The sequence below is a fragment of the Scyliorhinus torazame genome, chromosome 8 (genome assembly GCF_047496885.1).
Source record: "Scyliorhinus torazame isolate Kashiwa2021f chromosome 8, sScyTor2.1, whole genome shotgun sequence".
NCBI lineage: Eukaryota > Metazoa > Chordata > Chondrichthyes > Carcharhiniformes > Scyliorhinidae > Scyliorhinus > Scyliorhinus torazame.
The window spans coordinates 159,569,043-159,595,646 of record NC_092714.1 but is presented as its reverse complement, the minus strand read 5'-3'; the positions used below and the strand labels follow the sequence as shown (position 1 = coordinate 159,595,646).

The 26,604-nt window shown below is 55.2% G+C and overlaps 1 protein-coding gene across 5 annotated transcripts in view; it reads left to right on the top strand.

Annotated features, from left to right (window-relative positions):
- Positions 1-5,110: 5,110 nt before the first annotated feature.
- The window catches only part of LOC140428228 (coagulation factor X-like), a 306,854-nt gene continuing 285,360 nt past the window's right edge, over positions 5,111-26,604 (top strand). For all 5 annotated transcript variants that reach the window (XM_072514475.1, XM_072514474.1, XM_072514473.1 and 2 more), the window contains exons 1-2: positions 5,111-5,230; positions 5,326-5,486. In XM_072514475.1, the coding sequence (XP_072370576.1) occupies positions 5,170-5,230; positions 5,326-5,486 (222 nt within the window). In that variant the 5' untranslated portion in view covers positions 5,111-5,169. The remainder of the gene's footprint in view (positions 5,231-5,325; positions 5,487-26,604) is intronic.

The following is a 26,604-nucleotide window of genomic DNA, read 5'->3' as shown; positions in this document are numbered from 1 at the left end:
TATCCTCTGCACTTTTTGCTTTACCACTAATCTTCGTATCATCTGCAAACTTGGACACATTGCCCTTGGTCCCCAACTCCAAATCATCTTTGTAAATTGTGAACAATTGTGGGCCCAACACTGATCCCTGAGGGACACCACTAGCTATTGATTGCCAACCAGAGAAACACCCATTAATCCCCACTCTTTGCTTTCTATTAATTAACCAATCCTCTATCCATGCCACTATTTTACCTTTAATGCCATGCATCTTTATCTTATTCAGCAACCTTTTGTGTGGCACCTTGTCAAAGGCTTTCGTTGTACCAGAACGTTGTACCACAACTGAATAAGAACACATTCCTTTACACATCTAAGATATATGCTAAAAACTTTAATATTTCCAATTGCTGGGTGTGCATTGCAACCCCTACAAACTCAGGGGAAGGTACTCCCTTTCTAACTATTCCTTTTAATGCTTCAGAAACAGCAGAATGGTACATCTATCAAAACGTCCCTCGCTCTGTAGTGGTCCGTTCTGGAGCATATTCACGTGGAAAAGGTACCAGATTCACATCCAAAAATCTATCAACTTATGCAAGATGTGATCTTAGACCAATCGGTCCTCGGGGGGCGAAAATCTAATAGCCAATTCTTGACTGCTAGCCAACTAGCTTCTAAATTTTGCAAATCATTTCCAAGGGCAACTTCTACCTCTGTACTAAGAGTTGAAATGACACGAGTACCTAACATGATGATCAGAATTTGTACTCCATCAAATGGGTGTGGAAGATTTTTGGACCATTCGTCAATTTTTTCAGGGTCTGCTGGTTCATGAATCCAATGAGGACCTTATATGGTTCGAGTGATAGTTTCACCTTCTTCTATGTATTTTGCTTCCAACTCTAACCCGTTTGCGTTTTGAAGGGGCTAGTCAAATTAATTTAATATTTTGCATTGTTGGAATATCTGTTCAATCACTATCGTCATCTGATTCAACAGGCAAATTAATTTTAGATTTTAATGTAGTCCTGATCTCGGCTGTGCTGTTGCCGATTCTGCCACTGGGGCTGCTTGCTGAGTTTGTGCTGTTTTTTCAGCTGCTGGTCAAATCTGAGCTGTGCTTTGCTTTAAATTCTGAGCTGCAAGACTCTCTGTCAGGATTTTGCAGTGTCCTGTTAAATTGTCCATGTCTCCTTCTAAAACACATCTTTCTTCGATTAACTTGCAATTTTCAAGTTCAATTCGCTCAGTTTTTGATTGCAACGGTTGGTATTTTGACTCCACTTCAAAAACTTGATGTTGCAATTCTGCTATTTGAAAAGATAGCTGCTGGACTTTAGCGGCTTTGTTTTCCAATTCTGTTCTAATTTCATCATAATGCTCAAGTTTGGATTTTGCATCTTGTAATTCCTCAACAACTGCAATTAGTTGATCTTTAGTGGACTTAAGCTCATGATCACTTTTATTTTTAATAGTTATTTCTTGCTGTCTGCGTATTTGTCCCATAATTGCCCGGGACCATTTTGCACATTCTGCACCGTGCAATCATGTGCATTTTCCCCATGCTCTCTTGATATTATCGAAGGACAACTGTCCTCTGGGGATATGATACTTTGATTAAGTTTTTCTTGAGATTTCACATAGATCAAATTGTCTACGAATGAAAGACCCAAAATCTCCCAACATATCTTCAATAGAGACATCTGGTACCCCACAACCTCCTTTGGACGTCATGGGGAGTAATTTTCTGCCTGCTAAAGGATCTGAATCTATCTAGGATAGAACTTTTTCTAGGTCGCTGACTGTGTGTAGGCCGTGTTAGTCTCAACGACCGGCACCTGATTGATTTAACGGAGTTAAAATTTCTCAGCCACTGTGTCTGGTGTGCCACCTTCCACTCAAAGACAGTTGACTTTTTCACCAGGACCGTGGTGTGTGTGGTCATGTTTGGAATGAACTTGCCCGGAAAATTGACCATACCCAAGATGCGCAATGCTGCCTTTTTGTCCTCGGGGACCTTCATCGCCTTGATGGCCTTGACCTTGTCTCTGTCCGGGCGCACACCATGCTGGGAGATTTGGTCGCCTAGGAACTTGAGCGTCGATGTGCCAAAACAACATTTGGACCTGTTTAACTTTAGGCCGTTGGCATGTACACGGCGGAATACTTTCTGGAGACGGCACACATGTTCTTCAGGGGTCGTGGACCATATGATGATGTCGTTCATGTACACACGAACCTCTTCAATGCCTTCCATCATCTGCTCCATGATGCGATAGAATATCTCTGATGCCGGGATGATACCAAATGGCATGCGATTGCAGCAGTATCTGCCAAAAGGCGTGTTGAAGGTGCAGAGCCTTCTGCTGGACTCTTCCAAATGGATTTGCCAAAATCCCTGTGATGCATCCAATTTGGTGAAGAAGCGTGAGTGTGCCATCTCACTGGTGAGTTGCTCCCGCTTCGGGATGGGGTAGTGTTCCCACATGATATTCTTATTGAGATCCTTGGGATCAATGCAGATGCGCAGGTCCCCCGAAGGCTTCTTTACGCACACCATTGGGCTGACCCAGTCTGTCGGTTCGGTGACCTTGGATATGATGCCTTTTTGCTGAAGGTCCTTGAGCTGTGCCTTCAGGCGCTCTCTGTGGAGCAGGGACTCATCGTGGTGCTTGGCATCAGGTCGTAGCAGAATCTTGTATCGATACGGCAGCGTGTCCATCCCGTTGAACACATCTGGATACTGGGTGAGGATGTCATCGATGAGTCACATGGGAGGATGTCGTGGTGTAAACCCTTTGAATGAGGTTCAGCTGCTTGCAGGTGTGCGCACCTAGTAGGGATGGCTTAACAACGTAACCGTGCTTGTGTGTGTTGGTTGGATACATGCAGATGGCAGGATCCCAGTGCCGTGATGGCATTCCCTTTGTAATTCAGGAGCTTGCAGGCAGCTGGGAGGACCGTGGGGGGCTTCTTAATGCGTCTGAAGTCTGCCTGTGAGAGGGGGTTGACAGAATCAACTGTGTCCAGCTTGAACTGGATGGGGCAGTTCGTCCTCGGAATCCACAGCTAGGATGGATTGGACTTGCGATGTGTCTGATATTCACATGTTGTAATAATGCCCACACGGTAGGTGTTGTCCAGGCATTCATCATCTGGATCCGTTGCACTGCCGGGATCAGAATCCTGTAGGCGTTGGTGCACACTCCAGATGCGCCGTTGTCGGAATTGGGAGTGCTGGCTCCTGACTGGTGGTGCAGATCTGCACAGGGCTGCATAGTGGCCTGGCTTCCCGCAGTTTAAACAGCGGCTGCCTCTCACAGGGCAGTGTTTCTTTAAATGGGCGATGCCACAGTTCAAACACATCATGACGTCGGCGTCCTGACGCTCCGTGCGTTGTTGCACATGCGCAGTGCGGTTCTCAGACGTCTGCACCTGCACATTGCGGGTTTCGGCCGCTTCGTTATCCCGTTCGCATCGCACATGCGTTGGGCCCCGGGAAAAGCGCGCGAAATGGCCGCTTTCGTCAATGTTGAGGCGCTACATCCAGGAGATGACCTGCACACTCTCCGCCTCGTGGGAGGTTAGTTTATCATTTTCTGCCATTTTGTACTGGGAATAGTGATTTTTAGTGTGCTCATGCACTGTGCATGTTTCAATCGCGACTGGCAGGGTCATATACTTGATCTTCAGTAACTGCTCTCAGAGGATCAGAGTGAACTCCAAAAACGGTTTGGTCTCTGATCATGGAGTCAGTGATATCACCGAAGTTGCAGGATTGCGCTAGCAGTCTAAGGTTAGTTAAATATGAGTTGAAGGATTCGTCTTTACCTTGCAATCGCTGCTTGAATATGTAGCGCTCGAAGGTTTTGTTGGTGTCCACCTCTCAGTGGCTGTCAAACTTGTCCAGGATGGTCTGAAACTTTGTCTTGTCCTGGTCTTCGGCGAAGTGAAAGGAATTGAATATTTCCAAGGCGTGATCACCCGCTGTGGTGAGGAGAAGAGCTATCTTCCGTGCATCAGACGCACCATTGAGGTCGCATGCTTCGATGTAAAGCTGAAATTTCTGCTTGAATGGCCACCAGTTGGCACTGAGATTGCCGGAGGTCCTGAGCTGGTGAGGAGCCTGTATCTTTTCCATTGTGCCGGTATACATTCACTGGTCGTCACGGATCTTGCCGAGTTGAACTAACGAGATTGAACAGACTCCTGGTATCATGTTGAGTTATGTAATTTGGAATAACACAAGCTGCCACTTGATGCAGTTTTGAGTAAAAGATGCTCCAGACTTTGAAGTGAGTTCAATGTGTTTTATTGAACTATTAGCACAGTTCTCAATGAGTTTGACTCTCTGCTAATCTAAATGTAGTAACTCAGTCTAACTGAACCAGCCTTGCTCTGAGCCATGTGCTGGGGTGTGATGCTGAGGATGCACCCTGTCTCACTCTGTAGATGTTGGTCTGTGGAAAGAGGCGGGGTGTGAGTGCCGCATCCATTTTATAGTGAGATACCACCCAACTGCTCATTGGTTGTGTCCTATTAGATGTGTTCATTAGCTGCATGTTTGCATATCATAACACCTTCTACCACTCCTGCACCTTTCTTCCTCAACGTAGCTACCCGTTAGCCGGGGAAAAGGTCCAAAAGCACCGCCACTAGCGGGAGCTACCAAATGAAATGAAATGAAAATCGCTTATTGTCACAAGTAGGCTTCAAATGAAGTTACTGTGAAAAGCCCCTAGTCGCCACATTCCGGCGCCTGTTCAGGGAGGCAGTTACGGGAATTGAAGCGTACTGCTGGCCTGCCTTGGTCTGCTTTCAAAGCCAGCGATTAAGCCCTGTGCTAAACAGCCCCAAATGTGCAACCACTCACACCATGGCCACCATCGGAAGTCCCCTGCATATCACTTTTCTGCTGCTTTACCTATGTGTTATATCTATTTGTCTGTTGATAATGTTGTTATTGTTCGTTTCTGAAATTCAATAAATATATTTACAAACAAAAATTCCTCTTCCGAGAATTGCACAGAAACTGAACAGGTGACTAGGGGTTCAGCGTAGATGAAATGATTGATCAGACAAATAAACAAGTTCCAGTAACACCAAACATTGGACTTTAAACCTTGCTGCGCAGTCCATCCTCAGGAGAAACTGAGGCGAGTACTTTAAACAGGGATTTAATTCACAATGGCTTGGATACTGGGACTTGTCCTCTTATCACTGCTTCCCACTGAAACATATCAACAAGGTTAGTTGAGCAGACTATTTACAATGAAGATGTTTTTGATATGTTAATTTGATGATCCTGATGTTTTTTAGCAATAACACAAAGCTCCCCCTCAGTTTTCCTTCCCAGCACTGCTGCCCAAGACCTGTTGGGCAGACAGAAACGTGAGAACTTTCTGCTGGAAGAGTTAAGGGCTGGCAACTTGGAGCGAGAGTGCAGGGAGGAAATCTGCAACTTTGAGGAGGCCAGAGAAGTGTTTGAAGATATGGAGAAGACGGTAAGTAAACCAGTGTCTCGCCACAATCCACCATACACGGTTCATGCTCAGTTACAGGAAAAGACAGTTAATTGGCCTGCGCACAATCTGTCCATGAGATATATCATGGCTCTCTGCTTCAAAACACTTCCAACCAAGTAAGGAAGCTCTGAGAAATTCCCCCTTTTCACTTTAAGGATTTAAGCTGAAACCTGTCTTTTATTAAAACTTAAACCCTTGTTTAAATTTAAACTTAAAATCGATCGTGGATAAGATACTTAAATTCACCTATAATGACTTAAACCAATCTATCTTTAGCTAATCTAACTAACTTTAATAAAATGTCATCTTTAATTTATCTTTAATAATTTAAACCAGAATGTGAGGTGATTTCAGATACTTACAGTATCTCTGAAATAATAATGGACAGGATCTTAGAATCAGTGAACTTGGGCAGCAAAGGTGGCGCTGTGGTTAGCACTGCTGCCTCATGGCGCTGTGGACCCGTGTTCAATCCTGGCACCGGGTCACTGCTTGCACATTCTCCCTGTGTCCATGTGGATCTCACCCCCACAACCCAAAGATGTGCAGGCTAGGTGGATTGGCCACGTTAAATTGCCCCTTAATTGGAAATAATTAATTGGGTACTCCAAATTTATTTTTAAAAAGTATCAGTGAACTTTATAGCATAGAAGGAAGCCATTCAGCCCACCATGCCTGTATTGGCTATCCCAGTGAGCTATCCAATTAGTCTTTATCCCTGTCCATGTTCCATGTCCTTTAAATTATCCTTATTTATTTATTAATTTATCAATTAAGAGCTACTCTAGACCTCTGTTCACTTGAATTAATTCTAGAAGAGCCTCAATTTTATTTATTAACTCAGATCTCCTCTTAACCCATTATCTGCTCTGGGGAATAGAACCTAAGTTTCTCCAGTCACCATAATGGCTGATGTTTCTCATAGAATCATAGAATTTACAGTGCAGAAGGAGGCCATTCAGCCCATCAACTCTGCACCAGCTCCTGGAAATAGCACCCTACTTAAGCCCACATCGCCACCCTATACCTGTAACCCAGTAACCCCACCTAATCTTTTTTTTCTCCTCCTTGGTATCATCTTCATTAATCTCTTCTTCACTATCCCTGTGGCTTTAGCATCTTTCCTCCAGCAAGGGGCCTGAAACAAGACACAAGGCCCATTTCCAACTAAGTGTACAGGTTGGGTAGAAGCTGTGGGGCACATTATATACACAGCAACATTTTCCTGTCTATTACTGATAATTTCCAAGATAATTACCCCAATATATTCTCCCTGCCATCCCCATAAATAATGCCTAAAAGGCAGAGTGTGTGAATGTGTTTGAAAGAGTGCGAGTATGTGAGACGGAGAGTGTGAGTGAGTGTACGTGAGTGTGAAACTGTGTGAGCGAGTGTGTGTGAGAGTGCGCGCGTGTGTGAGGATGTGCGCGTGTGAGAGAGCATGTGTGTGTGAGAGAGCGCGTGTGAGTGCACGCGTGTGTGAGAGTGCGCGCGTGTGAGAGAGTGCGCGCGTGTGAGAGAGTGCGCGCGTGTGAGAGAGTGCGGCGCGTGTGAGAGAGTGCGCGCGTGTGAGAGAGTGCGCGCGTGTGAGAGAGTGCCGCGCGTGTGAGAGAGCGCGCGCGTGTGAGAGAGCGCGCGCGTGTGAGAGAGCGCGCGCGTGTGAGAGAGCGCGCGCGTGTGAGAGAGCGCGCGCGTGTGAGAGTGCGCGCGCGTGTGAGAGTGCGCGCGCGTGTGAGAGAGCGCGCGCGTGTGAGAGAGCGCGCGCGTGTGAGAGAGCGCGCGCGTGTGAGAGAGCCGCGCGCGGTGAGAGAGCGCGCGCGCGTGAGAGAGCGCGCGCGCGTGAGAGAGCGCCGCGCGCGTGTGAGAGAGCGCGCGCGTGTGAGAGAGCGCGCGCGCGTGAGAGAGCGCGCGCGTGTGAGAGAGCGCGCGCGTGGTGAGAGAGCGCGCGCGTGTGAGAGAGCGCGCGCGTGAGAGAGCGCGCGCGTGAGAGAGCGCGCGCGTGTGAGAGAGCGCGCGCGTGTGAGAGAGCGCGCGCGTGTGAGAGAGCGCGCGCGTGTGAGAGAGCGCGCGCGTGTGAGAGAGCGCGCGCGTGTGAGAGAGCGCGCGCGTGTGAGAGAGCGCGCGCGTGTGAGAGAGCGCGCGCGTGTGAGAGAGCGCGCGTGTGAGAGAGCGCGCGCGTGTGAGAGAGCGCGCGCGTGTGAGAGTGCGCGCGTGAGAGAGTGCGCGCGTGTGAGAGGTGCGCGCGTGTGAGAGTGCGCGCGTGTGAGAGTGCGCGCGTGTGAGAGTGCGCGCGTGTGAGAGTGCGCGCGTGTGAGAGTGCGCGCGTGTGAGAGTGCGCGCGTGTGAGAGTGCGCGCGTGAGAGTGCGCGCGTGTGTGAGAGTGCGCGCGTGTGAGAGTGCGCGCGTGTGAGAGTGCGCGCGTGTGAGAGTGCGCGCGTGTGAGAGAGTGCGCGCGTGTGAGAGAGTGCGCGCGTGTGAGAGAGTGCGCGCGTGTGAGAGAGTGCGCGCGTGTGAGAGAGTGCGCCGCGTGTGAGAGAGTGCGCGCGTGTGAGAGAGTGCGCGCGTGTGAGAGAGTGCGCGCGTGTGAGAGAGTGCGCGCGTGTGAGAGAGTGCGCGCGTGTGAGAGAGAGTGCGCGCGTGTGTGAGAGAGTGCGCGCGTGTGAGAGAGTGCGCGCGTGTGAGAGAGGTGCGCGCGTGTGAGAGAGTGCGCCGCGTGTGAGAGAGTGCGCGCGTCGTGTGAGAGAGTGCGCGCGTGTGAGAGAGTGCGCGCGTGTGAGAGAGTGCGCGCGTGTGAGAGAGTGCGCGCGTGTGAGAGAGTGCGCGCGTGTGAGAGAGTGCGCGCGTGTGAGAGAGTGCGCGCGTGTGAGAGAGTGCGCGCGTGTGAGAGTGCGCGCGTGTGAGAGTGCGCGCGTTGTGAGAGTGCGCGCGTGTGAGAGTGCGCGCGTGTGAGAGTGCGCGCGTGTGAGAGTGCGCGCGTGTGAGAGTGCGCGCGTGTGAGAGTGCGCGCGTGTTAGAGTGCGCGCGTGTTAGAGTGCGCGCGTGTTAGAGTGCGCGCGTGTTAGAGTGCGCGCGTGTTAGAGTGCGCGCGTGTGTTAGAGTGCGCGCGTGTTAGAGTGCGCGCGTGTTAGAGTGCGCGCGTGTTAGAGTGCGCGCGTGTTAGAGTGCCGCGCGTGTTAGAGTTGCGCGCGTGTCACGCGTGTTAGAGTGCGCGCGTGTTAGAGTGCGCGCGTGTTAGAGTGCGCGCGTGTTAGAGTGCGCGCGTGTTAGAGTGCGCGCGTGTTAGAGTGCGCGCGTGTTAGAGTGCGCGCGTGTTAGAGTGCGCGCGTGTTAGAGTGCGCGCGTGCTAGAGTGCGCGCGTGCTAGAGTGCGCGCGTGCTAGAGTGCGCGCGTGTGAGAGTGCACGCGTGTAAGAGTGCGTGCTTGTTAGAGTGCGCGCGTGTGAGAGTGCGCGCGTGTGAGAGTGCGCGCGTGTGAGAGTGCGCGCATGTGAGAGTGCACGCGTGTAAGAGTGCGCGCATGTAAGAGTGCGCGCGTGTTAGAGTTCGCGCGTGTTAGAGTGCGCGGGTGTGTTAGAGTGCGCGGGTGTGTTAGAGTGCGCGGGTGGGTTAGAGTGCGCTTGTGTGTTAGAGTGCGCGTGTGTTAAAGTGCGCGTGTGTTAAAGTGCGCGTGTGTTAGAGTGCGCGTGTGTGTTAGAGTGCGCTTTTGTGTGAGAGTATTCATGTGGTGAGAGTACACGTGCATATGAGTGAGTGTGTGAGAGAGTGAGTATGTGTGTAAGAGGGCAAGTGTGTATGTGAGCATGCTTAAGTCTGTGTAAGTATGAGAGAGTGTGTGAGGGTCTGTGTGTGAGAGAGGGTCTGTGTGTATCAGAGCATGTGAATGTGAGAGTGCGGGTATCGGAGTGCAGGTATCGGAGTGCGCGTGTCGGAGTGCGCGTGCCGGAGTGCGCGTGCCGGAGTGCGCGTGCCGGAGTGCGCGTGCCGGAGTGCGGGTGCCGGAGTGCGGGTGCCGGAGTGCGGGTGCCGGAGTGCGGGTGAGAGAGTGCGGGTGAGAGAGTGCGGGTGAGAGAGTGCGGGTGAGAGAGTGCGGGTGAGAGAGTGCGGGTGAGAGAGTGCGGGTGAGAGAGTGCGGGTGAGAGAGTGCGGGTGAGAGAGTGCGGGTGAGAGAGTGCGGGTGAGAGAGTGCGGGTGAGAGAGTGCGGGTGAGAGAGTGCGGGTGAGAGAGTGCGGGTGAGAGAGTGCGGGTGAGAGAGTGCGGGTGAGAGAGTGCGGGTGAGAGAGTGCGGGTGAGAGAGTGCGGGTGAGAGAGTGCGGGTGAGAGAGTGCGGGTGAGAGAGTGCGGGTGAGAGAGTGCGGGTGAGAGAGGGCGGGTGAGAGAGGGCGGGTGAGAGAGGGCGGGTGAGAGAGGGCGGGTGAGAGGGCGGGTGAGAGAGTGCGGGTGAGAGAGGGCGGGGGAGAGAGGGCGGGTGAGAGAGGGCGGGTGAGAGAGGGCGGGTGAGAGAGGGCGGGTGAGAGAGTGCGGGTGAGAGAGTGCGGGTGAGAGAGTGCGGGTGAGAGAGTGCGGGTGAGAGAGTGCGGGTGGGAGAGTGCGGGTGGGAGAGTGCGGGTGGGAGAGTGCGGGTGGGAGAGAGCGTGTGTGAGAGGGAGTGCATATGAAAGAGTGAGTTCATGAGTGAGAGAGTGCATGTGTGAGAGAGTGCTTGTGTGAGAGAGTGCGTGTGTGAGAGAGAGGGCGTGTGTGCGAGAGAGTGCGTGTGTGCGAGAGAGTGCGTGTGTGCGAGAGTGCGTGAGTGCGTGAGTGTGAGAGAGTGCGTGTGTGAGAGAGTGCGTGTGTGAGAGAGAGTGCGTGTGGGAGAGAGAGAGCTTGTGAGAGAGAGAGTGCGTGTGTGAGAGAGAGCGCGTGTGTGAGAGAGTGAGTATGTGCGAGATTGTGCGTGTGTGGGAGAGAGTGCATGTGTGAGAGAGAGTGCGTGTGTGCGAGAGAATGCATGTGTGAGAGTGAGTGCGTGTGCGAGAGAGTGCGTGTGTCAGAGAGAGGGTGTGTGTGCGAGAGAGAGAGCGTGTGTGAGAGAGAGTGCATGTTTGAGAGTGAGTGCGTGTGAGAGAGTGCGAGTGTGAGAGAGAGTGCGTGTGAGATAGAGTGCGTTTGTGCGAGAGAGTCCGTGTGTGAGAGCGAGTGCGTGTGTGCGAGAGAGTGCGTGTGTGGGAGAGCGTGCGTGTGTGAGAGAGTGCGTGTGTGCGAGAGAGTGCGTGTGTGCGAGAGAGTGCGTGTGTGCGAGGGAGTGCGTGTGTGCGAGAGAGTGCATGTGTGCGAGAGAGTGCATGTGTGAGAGAGAGTGCATGTGTGAGAGTGAGTACTTTTGTGCGAGAGCGTGCATGTGTGCGAGAGAGTGCGTGTGTGCGAGAGAGTGCGTGTGTGCGAGAAAGTGCGTGTGTGCGAGAAAGTGCGTGTGCAAGAGTGAGTGTGTGTGTGCGGGACAGTGCATGTGTGGGAGAGAGTGCGTGTGTGCGAGGGAGTGCGTGTGTGCGAGAGAGTGCATGTGTGCGAGAGAGTGCATGTGTGAGAGAGAGTGCGTGTGTGAGAGTGAGTGCGTGTGTGCGAGAGAGTGCGTGTGTGCGAGAGAGTGCGTGTGTGCGAGAGAGTGCGTGTGTGTGAGAGAGTGCGTTTGCGAGAGTGAGTGCGTGTGTGTGGGAGAGTGCGTGTGTGTGGGAGAGTGCGTGTGTGGGAGAGAGTGCATGTATGAGAGAGAGTGCGAGTGTGCGAGAGAGAGAGTGTGAGAGAGAGAGTGCGTGTGTGCGAGAGAGTGCGTGTGTGGGAGAAAGTGCGTGTGCGAGAGAATGCGTGTGTGCGAGAGAGTGCGTGTGTTGGAGAGAGTGCGTGTGTGAGAGAGAGTGCTTGAGTGCGAGAGGGTGCGTGTGGGCGAGAGAGTGCGTGTGTGAGAGAGAGTGCATGTGTGAGAGTGAGTGCGTGTGTGCGAGTGAGAGCGTGTGCGAGAGAGTGCGTGTGTTCGAGAGAGTGCGTGTGTTCGAGAGAGTGCGTGTGTGCGAGAGAGTGCGTGTGTGCGAGAGAGTGCGTGTGTGCGAGAGAGTGCGTGTGTGCGAGAGAGTGCGTGTGTGCGAGAGAGTGCGTGTGTGCGAGCGAGTGCGTGTGTGCAAGAGAGTGCGTGTGCGAGAGTGAGTGCGTGTGTGCGGGAGAGTGCGTGTGTGGGAGAGAGTGCATGTGTGAGAGAGAGTGAGTGTGAGAGAGAGAGTGCATGTGTGAGAGTGAGTGCGTGTGTGCGAGAGAGTGCTTGTGTCAGAGAGAGAGTGTGTGTGTGGGAGAGAGAGCGTGTGTGAGAGAGAGAGTGCGTGTGTGAGAGAGAGTTCATGTAAAAGAGCGAGTGCATGTGTGAGAGTGAGTGCGTGTGTGAGAGTGAGCATCTGTGAGAGAGTGCGTGTGTGAGAGTGAATGCGTGTGCGAGAGAGTGCATGTTTGAGAGTGAGTGCGTGTGAGAGAGTGCGAGTGTGAGAGAGAGCGTGTGAGATAGAGTGCGTGTGGGAGAGAGAGAGCGTGTGTGAGAGAGAGAGCGTGTGTGAGAGGGCGTGTGTGAGAGTGAGTGCGTGTGTGCGAGAGAGTGCGTGTGTTGGAGAGAGTGCGTGTGTGCGAGAGAGTGCGTGTGGGTGAGAGAGTGCGTGTGTGAGAGAGAGTGCATGTGTGAGAGTGAGTGCGTGTGTGCGAGAGAGTGCGTGTGTGCGAGAGAGTGCGTGCGTGCGAGAGAGTGCGTGTGTGCGGGACAGTGCGTGTGTGCAGGACAGTGCGTGTGCGCGAGAGAGTGCGTGTCCGGGAGAAAGTGCGTGTGTGGGAGAGAATGCGTGTGTGCGAGAGAGTGCGTGTGTGAGAGAGAATGCCTGTGTGCGAGAGAGTGCATGTGTGCGAGAGAGTGCGTGTGTGAGAGAGAGTGCGTGTGTGCGAGAGAGTGCGTGTGTGCGAGAGAGTGCGTGTGTGCGAGAGTGCGTGAGTGCGAGAGAGTGCGTGTGAGAGAGAGAGTGCGTGTGTGAGAGAGTGCGTGTGTGAGAGAGAGTGCGTGTGGGAGAGAGAGAGCGTGTGTGAGAGAGAGTGCGTGTGTGAGAGAGAGCGTGTGTGAGAGAGCGTGTGTGAGAGGGAGTGCATATGAAAGAGTGAGTTCATGAGTGAGAGAGTGCATGTGTGAGAGAGTGCTTGTGTGAGAGAGTGCGTGTGTGCGAGAGAGTGCGTGAGTGCGAGAGAGTGCGTGTGTGCGAGAGAGTGCGTGTGTGCGAGAGAGTGCGTGAGTGAGAGAGAGTGCGTGTGTGAGAGAGAGGGCGTGTGTGCGAGAGAGTGCGTGTGTGCGAGAGAGTGCGTGTGTGCGAGAGTGCGTGAGTGCGAGAGAGTGCGTGTGTGAGAGAGAGTGCGCGTGTGAGAGAGTGCGTGTGTGAGAGAGAGTGCGTGTGGGAGAGAGAGAGCGTGTGAGAGAGAGTGCGTGTGTGAGAGAGAGCGCGTGTGTGAGAGAGTGAGTATGTGCGAGTGCGTGCGTGTGTGAGAGAGAGTGCGTGTGTGCGAGAGAGTGCGTGTGTGCGAGAGAGTGCGTGTGTGCGAGAGATTGCGTGTGTGCGAGAGTGCGTGAGTGCGAGAGAGTGCGTGTGTGAGAGAGAGTGCGTGTGTGAGAGAGTGCGTGTGTGAGAGAGAGTGCGTGTGGGAGAGAGAGAGCGTGTGAGAGAGAGAGTGCGTGTGTGAGAGAGAGCGCGTGTGTGTTAGAGTGCGCTTTTGTGTGAGAGTATTCATGTGGTGAGAGTACACGTGCATATGAGTGAGTGTGTGAGAGAGTGAGTATGTGTGTAAGAGGGCAAGTGTGTATGTGAGCATGCTTAAGTCTGTGTAAGTATGAGAGAGTGTGTGAGGGTCTGTGTGTGAGAGAGGGTCTGTGTGTATCAGAGCATGTGAATGTGAGAGTGCGGGTATCGGAGTGCGGTGTCGGAGTGCGGGTGTCGGAGTGCGCGTGTCGGAGTGCGCGTGTCGGAGTGCGCGTGTCGGAGTGCGCGTGACGGAGTGCGCGTGCCGGAGTGCGCGTGCCGGAGTGCGCGTGCCGGAGTGCGCGTGCCGGAGTGCGCGTGCCGGAGTGCGGGTGCCGGAGTGCGGGTGCCGGAGTGCGGGTGCCGGAGTGCGGGTGCCGGAGTGCGGGTGCCGGAGTGCGGGTGCCGGAGTGCGGGTGCCGGAGTGCGGGTTGCCGGAGTGCGGGTGCCGGAGTGCGGGTGCCGGAGTGCGGGTGCCGGAGTGCGGGTGCCGGAGTGCGGGTGCCGGAGTGCGGGTGCCGGAGTGCGGGTGCCGGAGTGCGGGTGCCGTAGTGCGGGTGCCGGAGTGCGGGTGCCGGAGTGCGGGTGCCGGAGTGCGGGTGCCGGAGTGCGGGTGCCGGAGTGCGGGTGCCGGAGTGCGGGTGCCGGAGTGCGGGTGAGAGAGTGCGGGTGAGAGAGGGCGGGTGAGAGAGGGCGGGTGAGCGAGGGCGGGTGAGAGAGGGCGGGTGAGAGAGGGCGGGTGAGAGAGGGCGGGTGAGAGAGGGCGGGTGAGAGAGGGCGGGTGAGAGAGGGCGGTGAGAGAGGGCGGGTGAGAGAGGGCGGGTGAGAGAGGGCGGGTGAGAGAGTGCGGGGTGAGAGAGTGCGGGTGAGAGAGTGCGGGTGAGAGAGTGCGGGTGAGAGAGTGCGGGTGAGAGAGTGCGGGTGAGAGAGTGCGGGTGAGAGAGTGCGGTGAGAGAGTGCGGGTGAGAGAGTGCGGGTGAGAGAGTGCGGGTGAGAGAGTGCGGGTGAGAGAGTGCGGGTGAGAGAGTGCGGGTGAGAGAGTGCGGGTGAGAGAGTGCGGGTGAGAGAGTGCGGGTGAGAGAGTGCGGGTGAGAGAGTGCGGGTGAGAGAGTGCGGGTGAGAGAGTGCGGGTGAGAGAGTGCGGGTGAGAGAGTGCGGGTGAGAGAGTGCGGGTGAGAGAGTGCGGGTGAGAGAGTGCGGGTGAGAGAGTGCGGGTGAGAGAGTGCGGGTGAGAGAGTGCGGGTGAGAGAGTGCGGGTGAGAGAGTGCGGGTGAGAGAGGGCGGGTGAGAGAGGGCGGGTGAGAGAGGGCGGGTGTGAGAGAGGGCGGGTGAGAGAGGGCGGGTGAGAGAGGGCGGGTGAGAGAGGGCGGGTGAGAGAGGGCGGGTGAGAGAGGGCGGGTGAGAGAGGGCGGTGAGAGAGGGCGGGTGAGAGAGGGCGGGTGAGAGAGGGCGGGTGAGAGAGGGCGGGTGGGAGAGGCGGGTGAGAGAGGGGGGAGAGGGGCGGGTGAGAGAGTGCGGGTGAGAGAGTGCGGGTGAGAGAGTGCGGGTGAGAGAGTGCGGGTGAGAGAGTGCGGGTGAGAGAGTGCGGGTGAGAGAGTGCGGGTGAGAGAGTGCGGGTGAGAGAGTGCGGGTGAGAGAGTGCGGGTGAGAGAGTGCGGGTGAGAGAGTGCGGGTGAGAGAGTGCGGTGGGAGAGTGCGGGTGGGAGAGTGCGGGTGGGAGAGTGCGGGTGGGAGAGTGCGGGTGGGAGAGTGCGGGTGGGAGAGTGCGGGTGGGAGAGTGCGGGTGGGAGAGTGCGGGTGGGAGAGTGCGGGTGAGAGAGTGCGGGTGTGAGAGAGTGCGGGTGTGAGAGAGTGCGGGTGTGAGAGAGTGCGGGTGTGAGAGAGTGCGGGTGTGAGAGAGAGCGTGTGTGAGAGAGCGTGTGTGAGAGGGAGTGCATATGAAAGAGTGAGTTCATGAGTGAGAGAGTGCATGTGTGAGAGAGTGCTTGTGTGAGAGAGGTGCGTGTGTGCGAGAGAGTGCGTGAGTGCGAGAGAGTGCGTGTGTGCGAGAGAGTGCGTGTGTGCGAGAGAGTGCGTGAGTGAGAGAGAGTGCGTGTGTGAGAGAGAGGGAGTGTGTGCGAGAGAGGGCGTGTGTGCGAGAGAGTGCGTGTGTGCGAGAGAGTGCGTGTGTGCGAGAGTGCGTAAATGCGAGAGAGTGCGTGTGTGAGAGAGAGTGCGTGTGTGAGAGAGTGCGTGTGTGAGAGAGAGGGTGTGTGTGCGAGAGAGAGTGCGTGTGTGAGAGAGAGTGCATGTTTGAGAGTGAGTGCGTGTGAGAGAGTGCGAGTGTGAGAGAGAGTGCGTGTGAGAGAGTGCGTGTGTGCGAGAGAGTGCGTGTGTGGGAGAGCGTGCGTGTGTGTGAGAGAGTGCGTGTGTGCGAGAGAGTGCGTGTGTGCGAGAGAGTGCGTGTGTGCGAGGGAGTGCGTGTGTGCGAGAGAGTGCATGTGTGCGAGAGAGTGCATGTGTGAGAGAGAGTGCATGTGTGAGAGTGAGTACTTTTGTGCGAGAGCGTGCATGTGTGCGAGAGAGTGCGTGTGTGCGAGAGAGTGCGTGTGTGCGAGAAAGTGCGTGTCTGCGAGAAAGTGCGTGTGCAAGAGTGAGTGTGTGTGTGCGGGACAGTGCATGTGTGGGAGAGAGTGCGTGTGTGCGAGGGAGTGCGTGTGTGCGAGAGAGTGCATGTGTGCGAGAGAGTGCATGTGTGAGAGAGAGTGCGTGTGTGAGAGTGAGTGCGTGTGTGCGAGAGAGTGCGTGTGTGCGAGAGAGTGCGTGTGTGTGAGAGAGTGCGTTTGCGAGAGTGAGTGCGTGTGTGTGGGAGAAAGTGCGTGTGTGTGGGAGAGTGCGTGTGTGGGAGAGAGTGCATGTATAAGAGTGAGTGCGTGTGTGCGAGAGAGTGCGTGTGTGGGAGAAAGTGCGTGTGCGAGAGAATGCGTGTGTGCGAGAGAGTGCGTGTGTTGGAGAGAGTGCGTGTGTGAGAGAGAGTGCGTGTGTGAGAGAGAGTGCTTGAGTGCGAGAGAGTGCATGTGTGAGAGTGAGTGCGTGTGTGCGAGAGAGAGCGTGTGTGCGAGAGAGTGCGTGTGTTCGAGAGAGTGCGTGTGTTCGAGAGAGTGCGTGTGTGCGAGAGAGTGCGTGTGTGCGAGATAGTGCGTGTGTGCGAGAGAGTGCGTGTGTGAGAGTGAGTGTGTGTGAGTGTGTGTGTGTGAGAGAGAATTAGTGTGTGAGAGAGAATGCATGTGTGCGAGAGAGTGCATGTGTGAGAGAGAGTGCATGCGTGAGAGAGAGTGCGTGCGTGAGAGAGAGTGCGTGCGTGAGAGAGAGTGCGTGCATGAGAGAGAGTGCGTGTGTGAGAGAGAGTGCGTGTGTGAGAGAGAGTGCGTGTGTGAGAGGGAGTGCGTGTGTGAGAGGGAGTGCGTGTGTGAGAGGGAGTGCATGTGTGAGAGTGAGTGCGTGTGTGAGAGTGAGTGTGTGTGAGAGAGTGAGTGTATGTGTGAGAGAGTGCGTGTGTGAGAGTGAGTGTGTGTGTGAGAGTGAGTGTGTGTGTGAGAGAGAATGAGTGTGTGAGAGAGAAGTGTGTGGGAGAGAGTGCATGTGTGAGAGTGAGTGCGTGTGTGAGAGAGAGAGCGTGTGTGAGGGAGAGTGCATTTGTGAGAGACACTGCGTGTGAGAGAGAGAGTGCATGTGTGAGAGAGAGAGCGTGTGGGAGAGAGAGAGCGTGTGTGAGAGAGAGTGCATGTGTGAGAGGGAGTGCGTTTGTGCAAGAGAGTGCGTGTGTGAGAGAGTGTGTGTGTGCGAGAGAGTGCGTGTGTGCGAGAGAGTGCGTGTGTGTGAGAGAGTGAGTGTGCGAGAGTGAGTGCGTGTGTGTGGGAGAGTGCGTGTGTGGGAGAGAGTGCATGTATGAGAGAGAGAGTGTGAGAGAGAGCGTGCATGTGTGAGAATGAGTGCGTGTGTGCGAGAGAGTGCGTGTGTGGGAGAAAGTGCGTGTGCGAGAGAATGCGTGTGTGCGAGAGAGTCCGTGTGTTGGAGAGAGTGCGTGTGTGGGAGAGAGTGCATGTGTGCGAGAGAGTGCGTGTGGGCGAGAGAGTGCGTGTGTGAGAGAGAGTGCATGTGTGAGAGTGAGTGCGTGAGTGCGAGAGAGAGCGTGTGTGCGAGAGAGTGCGTGTGTTTGAGAGAGTGCGTGTGTGCGAGAGAGTGCGTGTGTGCGAGAGAGTGCGTGTGTGCGAGAGAGTGCGTGTGTGCGAGAGAGTGCGTGTGTGCGAGAGAGTGCGTGTGTGCGAGAGAGTGCGTGTGTGCAAGAGAGTGCGTGTGTGCAAGAGAGTGCGTGTGCGAGAGTGAGTGCGTGTGTGCGGGAGAGTGCGTGTGTGGGAGAGAGTGCATGTGTGAGAGAGAGTGCGAGTGTGCGAGAGAGTGAGTGTGAGAGAGAGAGTGCATGTGTGAGAGTGAGTGCGTGTGTGCGAGAGTGTGCATGTGTGAGAGTGAGTGCGTGTGTGCGAGAGAGTGCGTGTGTCAGAGAGAGAGTGTGTGCGAGAGAGAGAGCGGGTGTGAGAGAGAGTGCATGTTTGAGAGTGAGTGCGTGCGAGAGAGTGCGAGTGTGAGAGAGAGTGCGTGTGAGATAGAGTGCGTGTGAGATAGAGTGCGTGTGTGAGAGAGAGAGCGTGTGTGAGAGAGAGAGTGCCTGTGTGAGAGAGAGTGTGTGTGAGAGAGAGTGTCTGTGTGAGAGAGAGTGCATGTGAGAGAGTGAGTGCGTTTGTGCGAGAGAGTCCGTGTGTGAGAGCGAGTGCGTGTGTGCGAGAGAGTGCGTGTGTGGGATAGAGTGCGTGTGTGTGAGAGAGTGCATGTGTGCGAGAGAGTGCGTGTGTGCGAGAGTGCGTGTGTGCGAGAGAGTGCGTGTGTGCGAGGGAGTGCGTGTGCGAGAGAGTGCATGTGTGCGAGAGAGTGCGTGTGTGCGAGGGAGTGCGTGTGTGCGAGAGAGTGCGTGTGTGGGAGAGTGCGTGTGTGAGAGTGAGTGCGTGTGTGTGAGAGAGAGCGTGTGAGAGAGAGTGCATGTGAGATAGAGTGCGTGTGTGAGAGAGAGAGCGTGTGTGAGAGAGAGAACGTGTGTGAGAGTGCGTGTGTGAGAGTGAGTGCGTGTGTGCGAGAGAGTGCGTGAGTGAGAGAGAGTGTGTGTGTGAGAGCGAGTGCATGTGTGAGAGTGAGTGCGTGTGTGTGAGAGAGTGCGTGTGTGGGAGAGAGTGCGTGTGTGAGAGAGAGTGCGTGTGTGCGAGAGAGTGTTTGTGTGCGAGAGAGTGCGTGTGTGAGAGAGAGTGCGTGTGTGAGAGAGAGTGCATGTGTGAGAGTGAGTGCTTTTGTGCCAGAGAGTGTGTGTGTGCGGGACAGTGCGTGTGTGGGAGAGAGTGCATGTGTGAGAGAGCGTGCGTGTGTGCGAGAGAGTGAGTGTGAGAGAGTGCATGTGTGAGAGTGAGTGCGTGTGTGAGAGTGAGTGTGTGTGAGAGAGAGAGTGCGTGTGTGGGAGAGTGCGTGTGTGAGAGTGAGTGCATGTGTGAGAGAGAGCGTGTGTGAGAGTGAGTGCGTGTGTGAGAGAGAGTGCGTGTGTGAGAGAGAGTGCGTGTGTGAGAGAGAGTGCATGTGTGAGAGTGAGTGCGTGTGTGCGAGAGAGTGCGTGTGTGAGATTGAGTGCGTGTGTGCGAGAGAGTGCATGTGTCAGGGAGAGAGTGTGTGTGTGGGAGAGAGAGCGTGTGTGAGAGAGAGAGTGCGTGTGTGAGAGAGAGTGCATGTGAGTGAGTGCGTGTGTGAGAGTGCGTGCACATGAAAGAGTGAGCTCATGAGTGAGAGAGTGCGTGTGTGAGAGAAGTTCATGTAAAAGAGCGAGTGCATGTGTGAGAGTGAGTGTGTGTGTGAGAGTGAGCGTGTGTGAGAGAGAGTGTGTGAGAGAGAGTGCGTGTGAGATAGAGTGCGTGTGTGAGAGAGAGAGCGTGTGTGAGAGAGAGAGCGTGGGTGAGAGAGAGAGCGTGTGTGAGAGAGCGTGTGTGAGAGTGAGTGCGTGTGTGCGAGTGAGTGCGTGTGTTGGAGAGAGTGCGTGTGTGCGAGAGAGTGCGTGTGTGCGAGAGAGTGCATGTGGGCGAGAGAGTGCTTGTGTGTGAGAGAGAGTGCGTGTGAGAGTGAGTGCGTGTGTGCGAGAGAGTGCGTGTGTGCGAGAGTGTGCGTGTGTGGGAGAGAGTGCATGTGTGAGAGAGAGTGCGAGTGTGCGAGAGAGTGAGTGTGAGAGAGAGAGTGCATGTGTGAGAGTGAGTGCGTGTGTGCGAGAGTGTGCATGTGTGAGAGTGAGTGCGTGTGTCAGAGAGAGTGCATGTGTGAGAGTGAGTGCGTGTGTTGGAGAGAGTGCGTGTGTGGGAGAGAGTGCATGTGTGCGAGAGAGTGCGTGTGGGCGAGAGAGTGCGTGTGTGAGAGAGAGTGCATGTGTGAGAGTGAGTGCGTGAGTGCGAGAGAGAGCGTGTGTGCGAGAGAGTGCGTGTGTTTGAGAGAGTGCGTGTGTGCGAGAGAGTGCGTGTGTGCGAGAGAGTGCGTGTGTGCGAGAGAGTGCGTGTGTGCGAGAGAGTGCGTGTGTGCGAGAGAGTGCGTGTGTGCGAGAGAGTGCGTGTGTGCAAGAGAGTGCGTGTGTGCAAGAGAGTGCGTGTGCGAGAGTGAGTGCGTGTGTGCGGGAGAGTGCGTGTGTGGGAGAGAGTGCATGTGTGAGAGAGAGTGCGAGTGTGCGAGAGAGTGAGTGTGAGAGAGAGAGTGCATGTGTGAGAGTGAGTGCGTGTGTGCGAGAGTGTGCATGTGTGAGAGTGAGTGCGTGTGTGCGAGAGAGTGCGTGTGTCAGAGAGAGAGTGTGTGCGAGAGAGAGAGCGGGAATGAGAGAGAGTGCATGTTTGAGAGTGAGTGCGTGCGAGAGAGTGCGAGTGTGAGAGAGAGTGCGTGTGAGATAGAGTGCGTGTGAGATAGAGTGCGTGTGTGAGAGAGAGAGCGTGTGTGAAAGAGAGAGTGCCTGTGTGAGAGAGAGTGTGTGTGAGAGAGAGTGTCTGTGTGAGAGAGAGTGCATGTGAGAGAGTGAGTGCGTTTGTGCGAGAGAGTCCGTGTGTGAGAGCGAGTGCGTGTGTGCGAGAGAGTGCGTGTGTGGGATAGAGTGCGTGTGTGTGAGAGAGTGCATGTGTGCGAGAGAGTGCGTGTGTGCGAGAGTGCGTGTGTGCGAGAGAGTGCGTGTGTGCGAGGGAGTGCGTGTGCGAGAGAGTGCATGTGTGCGAGAGAGTGCGTGTGTGCGAGGGAGTGCGTGTGTGCGAGAGAGTGCGTGTGTGGGAGAGTGCGTGTGTGAGAGTGAGTGCGTGTGTGTGAGAGAGAGCGTGTGAGAGAGAGTGCATGTGAGATAGAGTGCGTGTGTGAGAGAGAGAGCGTGTGTGAGAGAGAGAACGTGTGTGAGAGTGCGTGTGTGAGAGTGAGTGCGTGTGTGCGAGAGAGTGCGTGAGTGAGAGAGAGTGTGTGTGTGAGAGCGAGTGCATGTGTGAGAGTGAGTGCGTGTGTGTGAGAGAGTGCGTGTGTGGGAGAGATGCGTGTGTGAGAGAGAGTGCGTGTGTGCGAGAGAGTGTTTGTGTGCGAGAGAGTGCGTGTGTGAGAGAGAGTGCGTGTGTGAGAGAGAGTGCATGTGTGAGAGTGAGTGCTTTTGTGCCAGAGAGTGTGTGTGTGCGGGACAGTGCGTGTGTGGGAGAGAGTGCATGTGTGAGAGAGCGTGCGTGTGTGCGAGAGAGTGAGTGTGAGAGAGTGCATGTGTGAGAGTGAGTGCGTGTGTGAGAGTGAGTGTGTGTGAGAGAGAGAGTGCGTGTGTGGGAGAGTGCGTGTGTGAGAGTGAGTGCATGTGTGAGAGAGAGCGTGTGTGAGAGTGAGTGCGTGTGTGAGAGAGAGTGCGTGTGTGAGAGAGAGTGCGTGTGTGAGAGAGAGTGCATGTGTGAGAGTGAGTGCGTGTGTGCGAGAGAGTGCGTGTGTGAGATTGAGTGCGTGTGTGCGAGAGAGTGCATGTGTCAGGGAGAGAGTGTGTGTGTGGGAGAGAGAGCGTGTGTGAGAGAGAGAGTGCGTGTGTGAGAGAGAGTGCATGTGAGTGAGTGCGTGTGTGAGAGTGCGTGCACATGAAAGAGTGAGCTCATGAGTGAGAGAGTGCGTGTGTGAGAGAAGTTCATGTAAAAGAGCGAGTGCATGTGTGAGAGTGAGTGTGTGTGTGAGAGTGAGCGTGTGTGAGAGAGAGTGTGTGAGAGAGAGTGCGTGTGAGATAGAGTGCGTGTGTGAGAGAGAGAGCGTGTGTGAGAGAGAGAGCGTGGGTGAGAGAGAGTGCTTGTGTGAGAGAGAGTGCGTGTGAGAGTGAGTGCGTGTGTGCGAGAGAGTGCGTGTGTGCGAGAGTGTGCGTGTGTGCGAGAGAGAGCGTGTGTGCGAGAGAGTGCGTGTGTGTGAGAGAGTGCGTTTGCGAGAGTGAGTGCGTGTGTGTGGGAGAGTGCGTGTGTGGGAGAGAGTGCATGTATGAGAGAGAGTGCGAGCGTGTGAGAGAGGCAGTGTGAGAGAGAGAGTGCATGCGTGAGAGTGAGTGCGTGTGTGCGAGAGAGTGCGTGTGTGGGAGAAAGTGCGTGTGCGAGAGAATGCGTGTGTGCGAGAGAGTGCGTGTGTTGGAGAAAGTGCGTTTGTGAGAGAGAGTGCTTGAGTGCGAGAGAGTGCGTGTGGGCGAGAGAGTGCGTGTGTGAGAGAGAGTGCATGTGTGAGAGTGAGTGCGTGTGTGCGAGAGAGAGCGTGTGTGCGAGAGAGTGCGTGTGTTCGAGAGAGTGCGTGTGTGCGAGAGAATGCGTGTGTGCGAGAGAGTGCGTGTGTGCGAGAGAATGCGTGTGTGCGAGCGAGTGCGTGTGTGCAAGAGAGTGCGTGTGCGAGAGTGAGTGCATGTGTGCGGGAGAGTGCGTGTGTGGGAGAGAGTGCATGTGTGAGAGAGAGTGCGAGTGTGCGAGAGAGTGAGTGTGAGAGAGAGAGTGCATGTGTGAGAGTGAGTGCGTGTGTGCGAGAGAGTGCTTGTGTCAGAGAGAGAGTGTGTGTGTGGGAGAGAGAGCGTGTGTGAGAGAGAGAGTGCGTGTGTGAGAGAGAGTTCATGTAAAAGAGCGAGTGCATGTGTGAGAGTGAGTGCGTGTGTGAGAGAGAGCGTGTGTGAGAGTGAGTGCATGGGTGAGAGTGAGCATCTGTGAGAGAGTGCGTGTGTGTGTGTGTGAGAGTGAGTGCGTGTGTGCGAGAGAGTGCGTGTGTCAGAGAGAGAGTGTGTGTGTGGGAGAGAGAGCGTGTGTGAGAGAGAGAGTGCGTGTGTGAGAGAGAGTTCATGTAAAAGAGCGAGTGCATGTGTGAGAGTGAGTGCGTGTGTGAGAGTGAGCATCTGTGAGAGAGTGCGTGTGTGAGAGTGAATGCGTGTGCGAGAGTGAATGCGTGTGCGAGAGAGAGAGCGTGTGTAAGAGAGAGTGCATGTTTGAGAGTGAGTGCGTGTGAGAGAGTGCGAGTGTGAGAGAGAGCATGTCAGATAGAGTGCGTGTGGGAGAGAGAGAGCGTGTGTGAGAGAGAGAGCGTGTGTGAGAGGGCGTGTGTGAGAGTGAGTGCGTGTGTGCGAGAGAGTGCGTGTGTTGGAGAGAGTGCGTGTGTGCGAGAGAGTGCGTGTGGGTGAGAGAGTGCGTGTGTGAGAGAGAGTGCATGTGTGAGAGTGAGTGCTTGTGTGCGAGAGAGTGCGTGTGTGCGAGAGAGTGCGCGCATGTGAGTGCGTGTGTGCGGGAGAGTGCGTGTGTGGGAGAGAGTGCATGTGTGAGAGAGCGTGCATGTGTGCGAGAGATTGAGTGTGAGAGAGTGCATGTGTGAAAGTGAGTGCGTGTGTGAGAGTGAGTGTGTGTGTGAGAGAGAGTGCGTGTGTGGGAGAGTGCGTGTGTGAGAGTGAGTGCATGTGTGAGAGAGAGCGTGTGTGAGAGTGAGTGCGTGTGTGAGAGAGAGTGCGTGTGTGAGAGAGAGTGCGTGTGTGAGAGAGAGTGCATGTGTGAGAGTGAGTGCGTGTGTGCGAGAGAGTGCGTGTGTGAGATAGAGTGCGTGTGTGCGAGAGAGTGCATGTGTCAGGGAGAGAGTGTGTGTGTGGGAGAGAGAGCGTGTGTGAGAGAGAGAGTGCGTGTGTGAGAGAGAGTGCATGTGAGTGAGTGCGTGTGTGAGAGTGCGTGCACATGAAAGAGTGAGCTCATGAGTGAGAGAGTGCGTGTGTGAGAGAAGTTCATGTAAAAGAGCGAGTGCATGTGTGAGAGTGAGTGTGTGTGTGAGAGTGAGCGTGTGTGAGAGAGAGTGTGTGAGAGAGAGTGCGTGTGAGATAGAGTGCTTGTGTGAGAGAGAGAGCGTGTGTGAGAGAGAGAGCGTGGGTGAGAGAGAGAGCGTGTGTGAGAGAGCGTGTGTGAGAGTGAGTGCTTGTGTGCGAGTGAGTGCGTGTGTTGGAGAGAGTGCGTGTGTGCGAGAGAGTGCGTGTGTGCGAGAGAGTGCGTGTGTGCGAGAGAATGCGTGTGTGCGAGAGAGTGCGTGTGGGCGAGAGAGTGCTTGTGTGAGAGAGAGTGCGTGTGAGAGTGAGTGCGTGTGTGCGAGAGAGTGCGTGTGTGCGAGAGTGTGTGTGTGTGCGAGAGAGAGCGTGTGTGCGAGAGAGTGCGTGTGTGTGAGAGAGTGCGTTTGCGAGAGTGAGTGCGTGTGTGTGGGAGAGTGCGTGTGTGGGAGAGAGTGCATGTATGAGAGAGAGTGCGAGCGTGCGAGAGAGAGAGTGTGAGAGAGAGAGTGCATGTGTGAGAGTGAGTGCATGTGTGCGAGAGAGTGCGTGTGTGGGAGAAAGTGCGTGTGCGAGAGAATGCGTGTGTGCGAGAGAGTGCTTGTGTTGGAGAGAGTGCGTTTGTGAGAGAGAGTGCTTGAGTGCGAGAGAGTGCGTGTGGGCGAGAGAGTGCGTGTGTGAGAGAGAGTGCATGTGTGAGAGTGAGTGCGTGTGTGCGAGAGAGAGCGTGGGCGCGAGAGAGTGCGTGTGTTCGAGAGAGTGCGTGTGTGCGAGAGAGTGCGTGTGTGCGAGAGAGTGCGTGTGTGCGAGAGATTGCGTGTGTGCGAGAGAATGCGTGTGTGTGAGCGAGTGAGTGTGTGCAAGAGAGTGCGTGTGCGAGAGTGAGTGCGTGTGTGCGGGAGAGTGCGTGTGTGGGAGAGAGTGCATGTGTGAGAGAGAGTGCGAGTGTGCGAGAGAGTGAGTGTGAGAGAGAGAGTGCATGTGTGAGAGTGAGTGCATGTGTGCGAGAGAGTGCTTGTGTCAGAGAGAGAGTGTGTGTGGGAGAGAGAGCGTGTGTGAGAGAGAGAGTGCGTGTGTGAGAGAGAGTTCATGTAAAAGAGCGAGTGCATGTGTGAGAGTGAGTGCGTGTGTGAGAGTGAGCATCTGTGAGAGAGTGCGTGTGCGAGAGTGAATGCGTGTGCGAGAGAGAGAGCGTGTGTAAGAGAGAGTGCATGTTTGAGAGTGAGTGCGTGTGAGAGAGTGCGAGTGTGAGAGAGAGCGTGTGAGATAGAGTGCGTGTGGGAGAGAGAGAGCGTGTGTGAGAGAGAGAGCGTGTGTGAGAGGGCGTGTGTGAGAGTGAGTGCGTGTGTGCGAGAGAGTGCGTGTGTTGGAGAGAGTGCGTGTGTGCGAGAGAGTGCGTGTGGGTGAGAGAGTGCGTGTGTGAGAGAGAGTGCATGTGTGAGAGTGAGTGCTTGTGTGCGAGAGAGTGCGTGTGTGCGAGAGAGTGCGTGCGTGCGAGAGAGTGCGTGTGTGCGGGACAGTGCGTGTGTGCGGGACAGTGCGTGTGTGCGGGACATTGCGTGTGTGCGAGAGAGTGCGTGTGCGCGAGAGAGTGCGTGTGCGCGAGAGAGTGCATGTCCGGGAGAAAGTGCGTGTGTGGGAGAGAATGCGTGTGTGCGAGAGAGTGCGTGTGTGAGAGAGAATGCCTGTGTGCGAGAGAGTGCATGTGTGCGAGAGAGTGCGTGTGTGAGAGAGAATGCGTGTGTGAGAGAGAGTGTGTGTGCGAGAGAGAGCGTGTGAGAGAGAGTGGGTGTGTGAGAGAGAGCGTGTGTGAGAGAGCGTGTGTGAGAGGGAGTGCATATGAAAGAGTGAGTTCATGAGTGAGAGAGTGCATGTGTGAGAGAGTGCTTGTGTGAGAGAGTGCGTGTGTGCGAGAGAGTGTGTGAGTGAGAGAGAGTGCGTGTGTGAGAGAGAGGGCGTGTGTGAGAGAGAGGGCGTGTGTGCGAGAGAGTGCGTGTGTGCGAGAGTGCGTGAGTGCGAGAGAGTGCGTGTGTGAGAGAGAGTGCGTGTGTGAGAGAGAGTGCGTGTGGGAGAGAGAGAGCGTGTGAGAGAGAGAGTGCGTGTGTGAGAGAGAGCGCGTGTGTGAGAGAGTGAGTATGCACGAGAGAGTGCGTGTGTGGGAGAGAGTGCATGTGTGAGAGAGAGTGCGAGTGTGCGAGAGAGAGAGTGTGAGAGAGAGAGTGCATGTGTGAGAGTGAGTGCGTGTGTGCGAGGGAGTGCGTGTGTGCGAGGGAGTGCGTGATTGCGAGAGAGTGCGTGTGTGAGAGTGAGTGCGTGTGTGAGAGTGAGTGCGTGTGTGCGAGGGAGTGCGTGTGTGCGAGAGAGTGCGTGTGTGGGAGAGTGCGAGTGTGAGAGTGAGTGCGTGTGTGAGAGAGAGTGTGTGAGAGAGAGTGCATGTGAGATAGAGTGCGTGTGTGAGAGAGAGAGCGTGTGTGAGAGAGAGAGCGTGTATGAGAGTGCGTGTGTGAGAGTGAGTGCGTGTGTGCGAGAGAGTGCGTGAGTGAGAGAGAGTGCGTGTGTGAGAGCGAGTGCATGTGTGAGAGTGAGTGCGTGTGTGCGAGAGAGTGCGTGTGTGGGAGAGAGTGCGTGTGTGAGAGAGAGTGCGTGTGTGCGAGAGAGTGTTAGTGTGCGAGAGAGTGCGTGTGTGAGAGAGAGTGCATGTGTGAGAGTGAGTGCTTTTGTGCCAGAGAGTGCGTGTGTGTGGGACAGTGCGTGTGTGGGAGAGAGTGCATGTGTGAGAGAGCGTGCGTGTGTGCGAGAGAGTGAGTGTGAGAGAGTGCATGTGTGAGAGTGAGTGCGTGTGTGAGAGTGAGTGTGTGTGTGAGAGAGAGTGCGTGTGTGGGAGAGTGCGTGTGTGAGAGTGAGTGCATGTGTGAGAGAGAGCGTGTGTGAGAGTGAGTGCGTGTGTGAGAGAGAG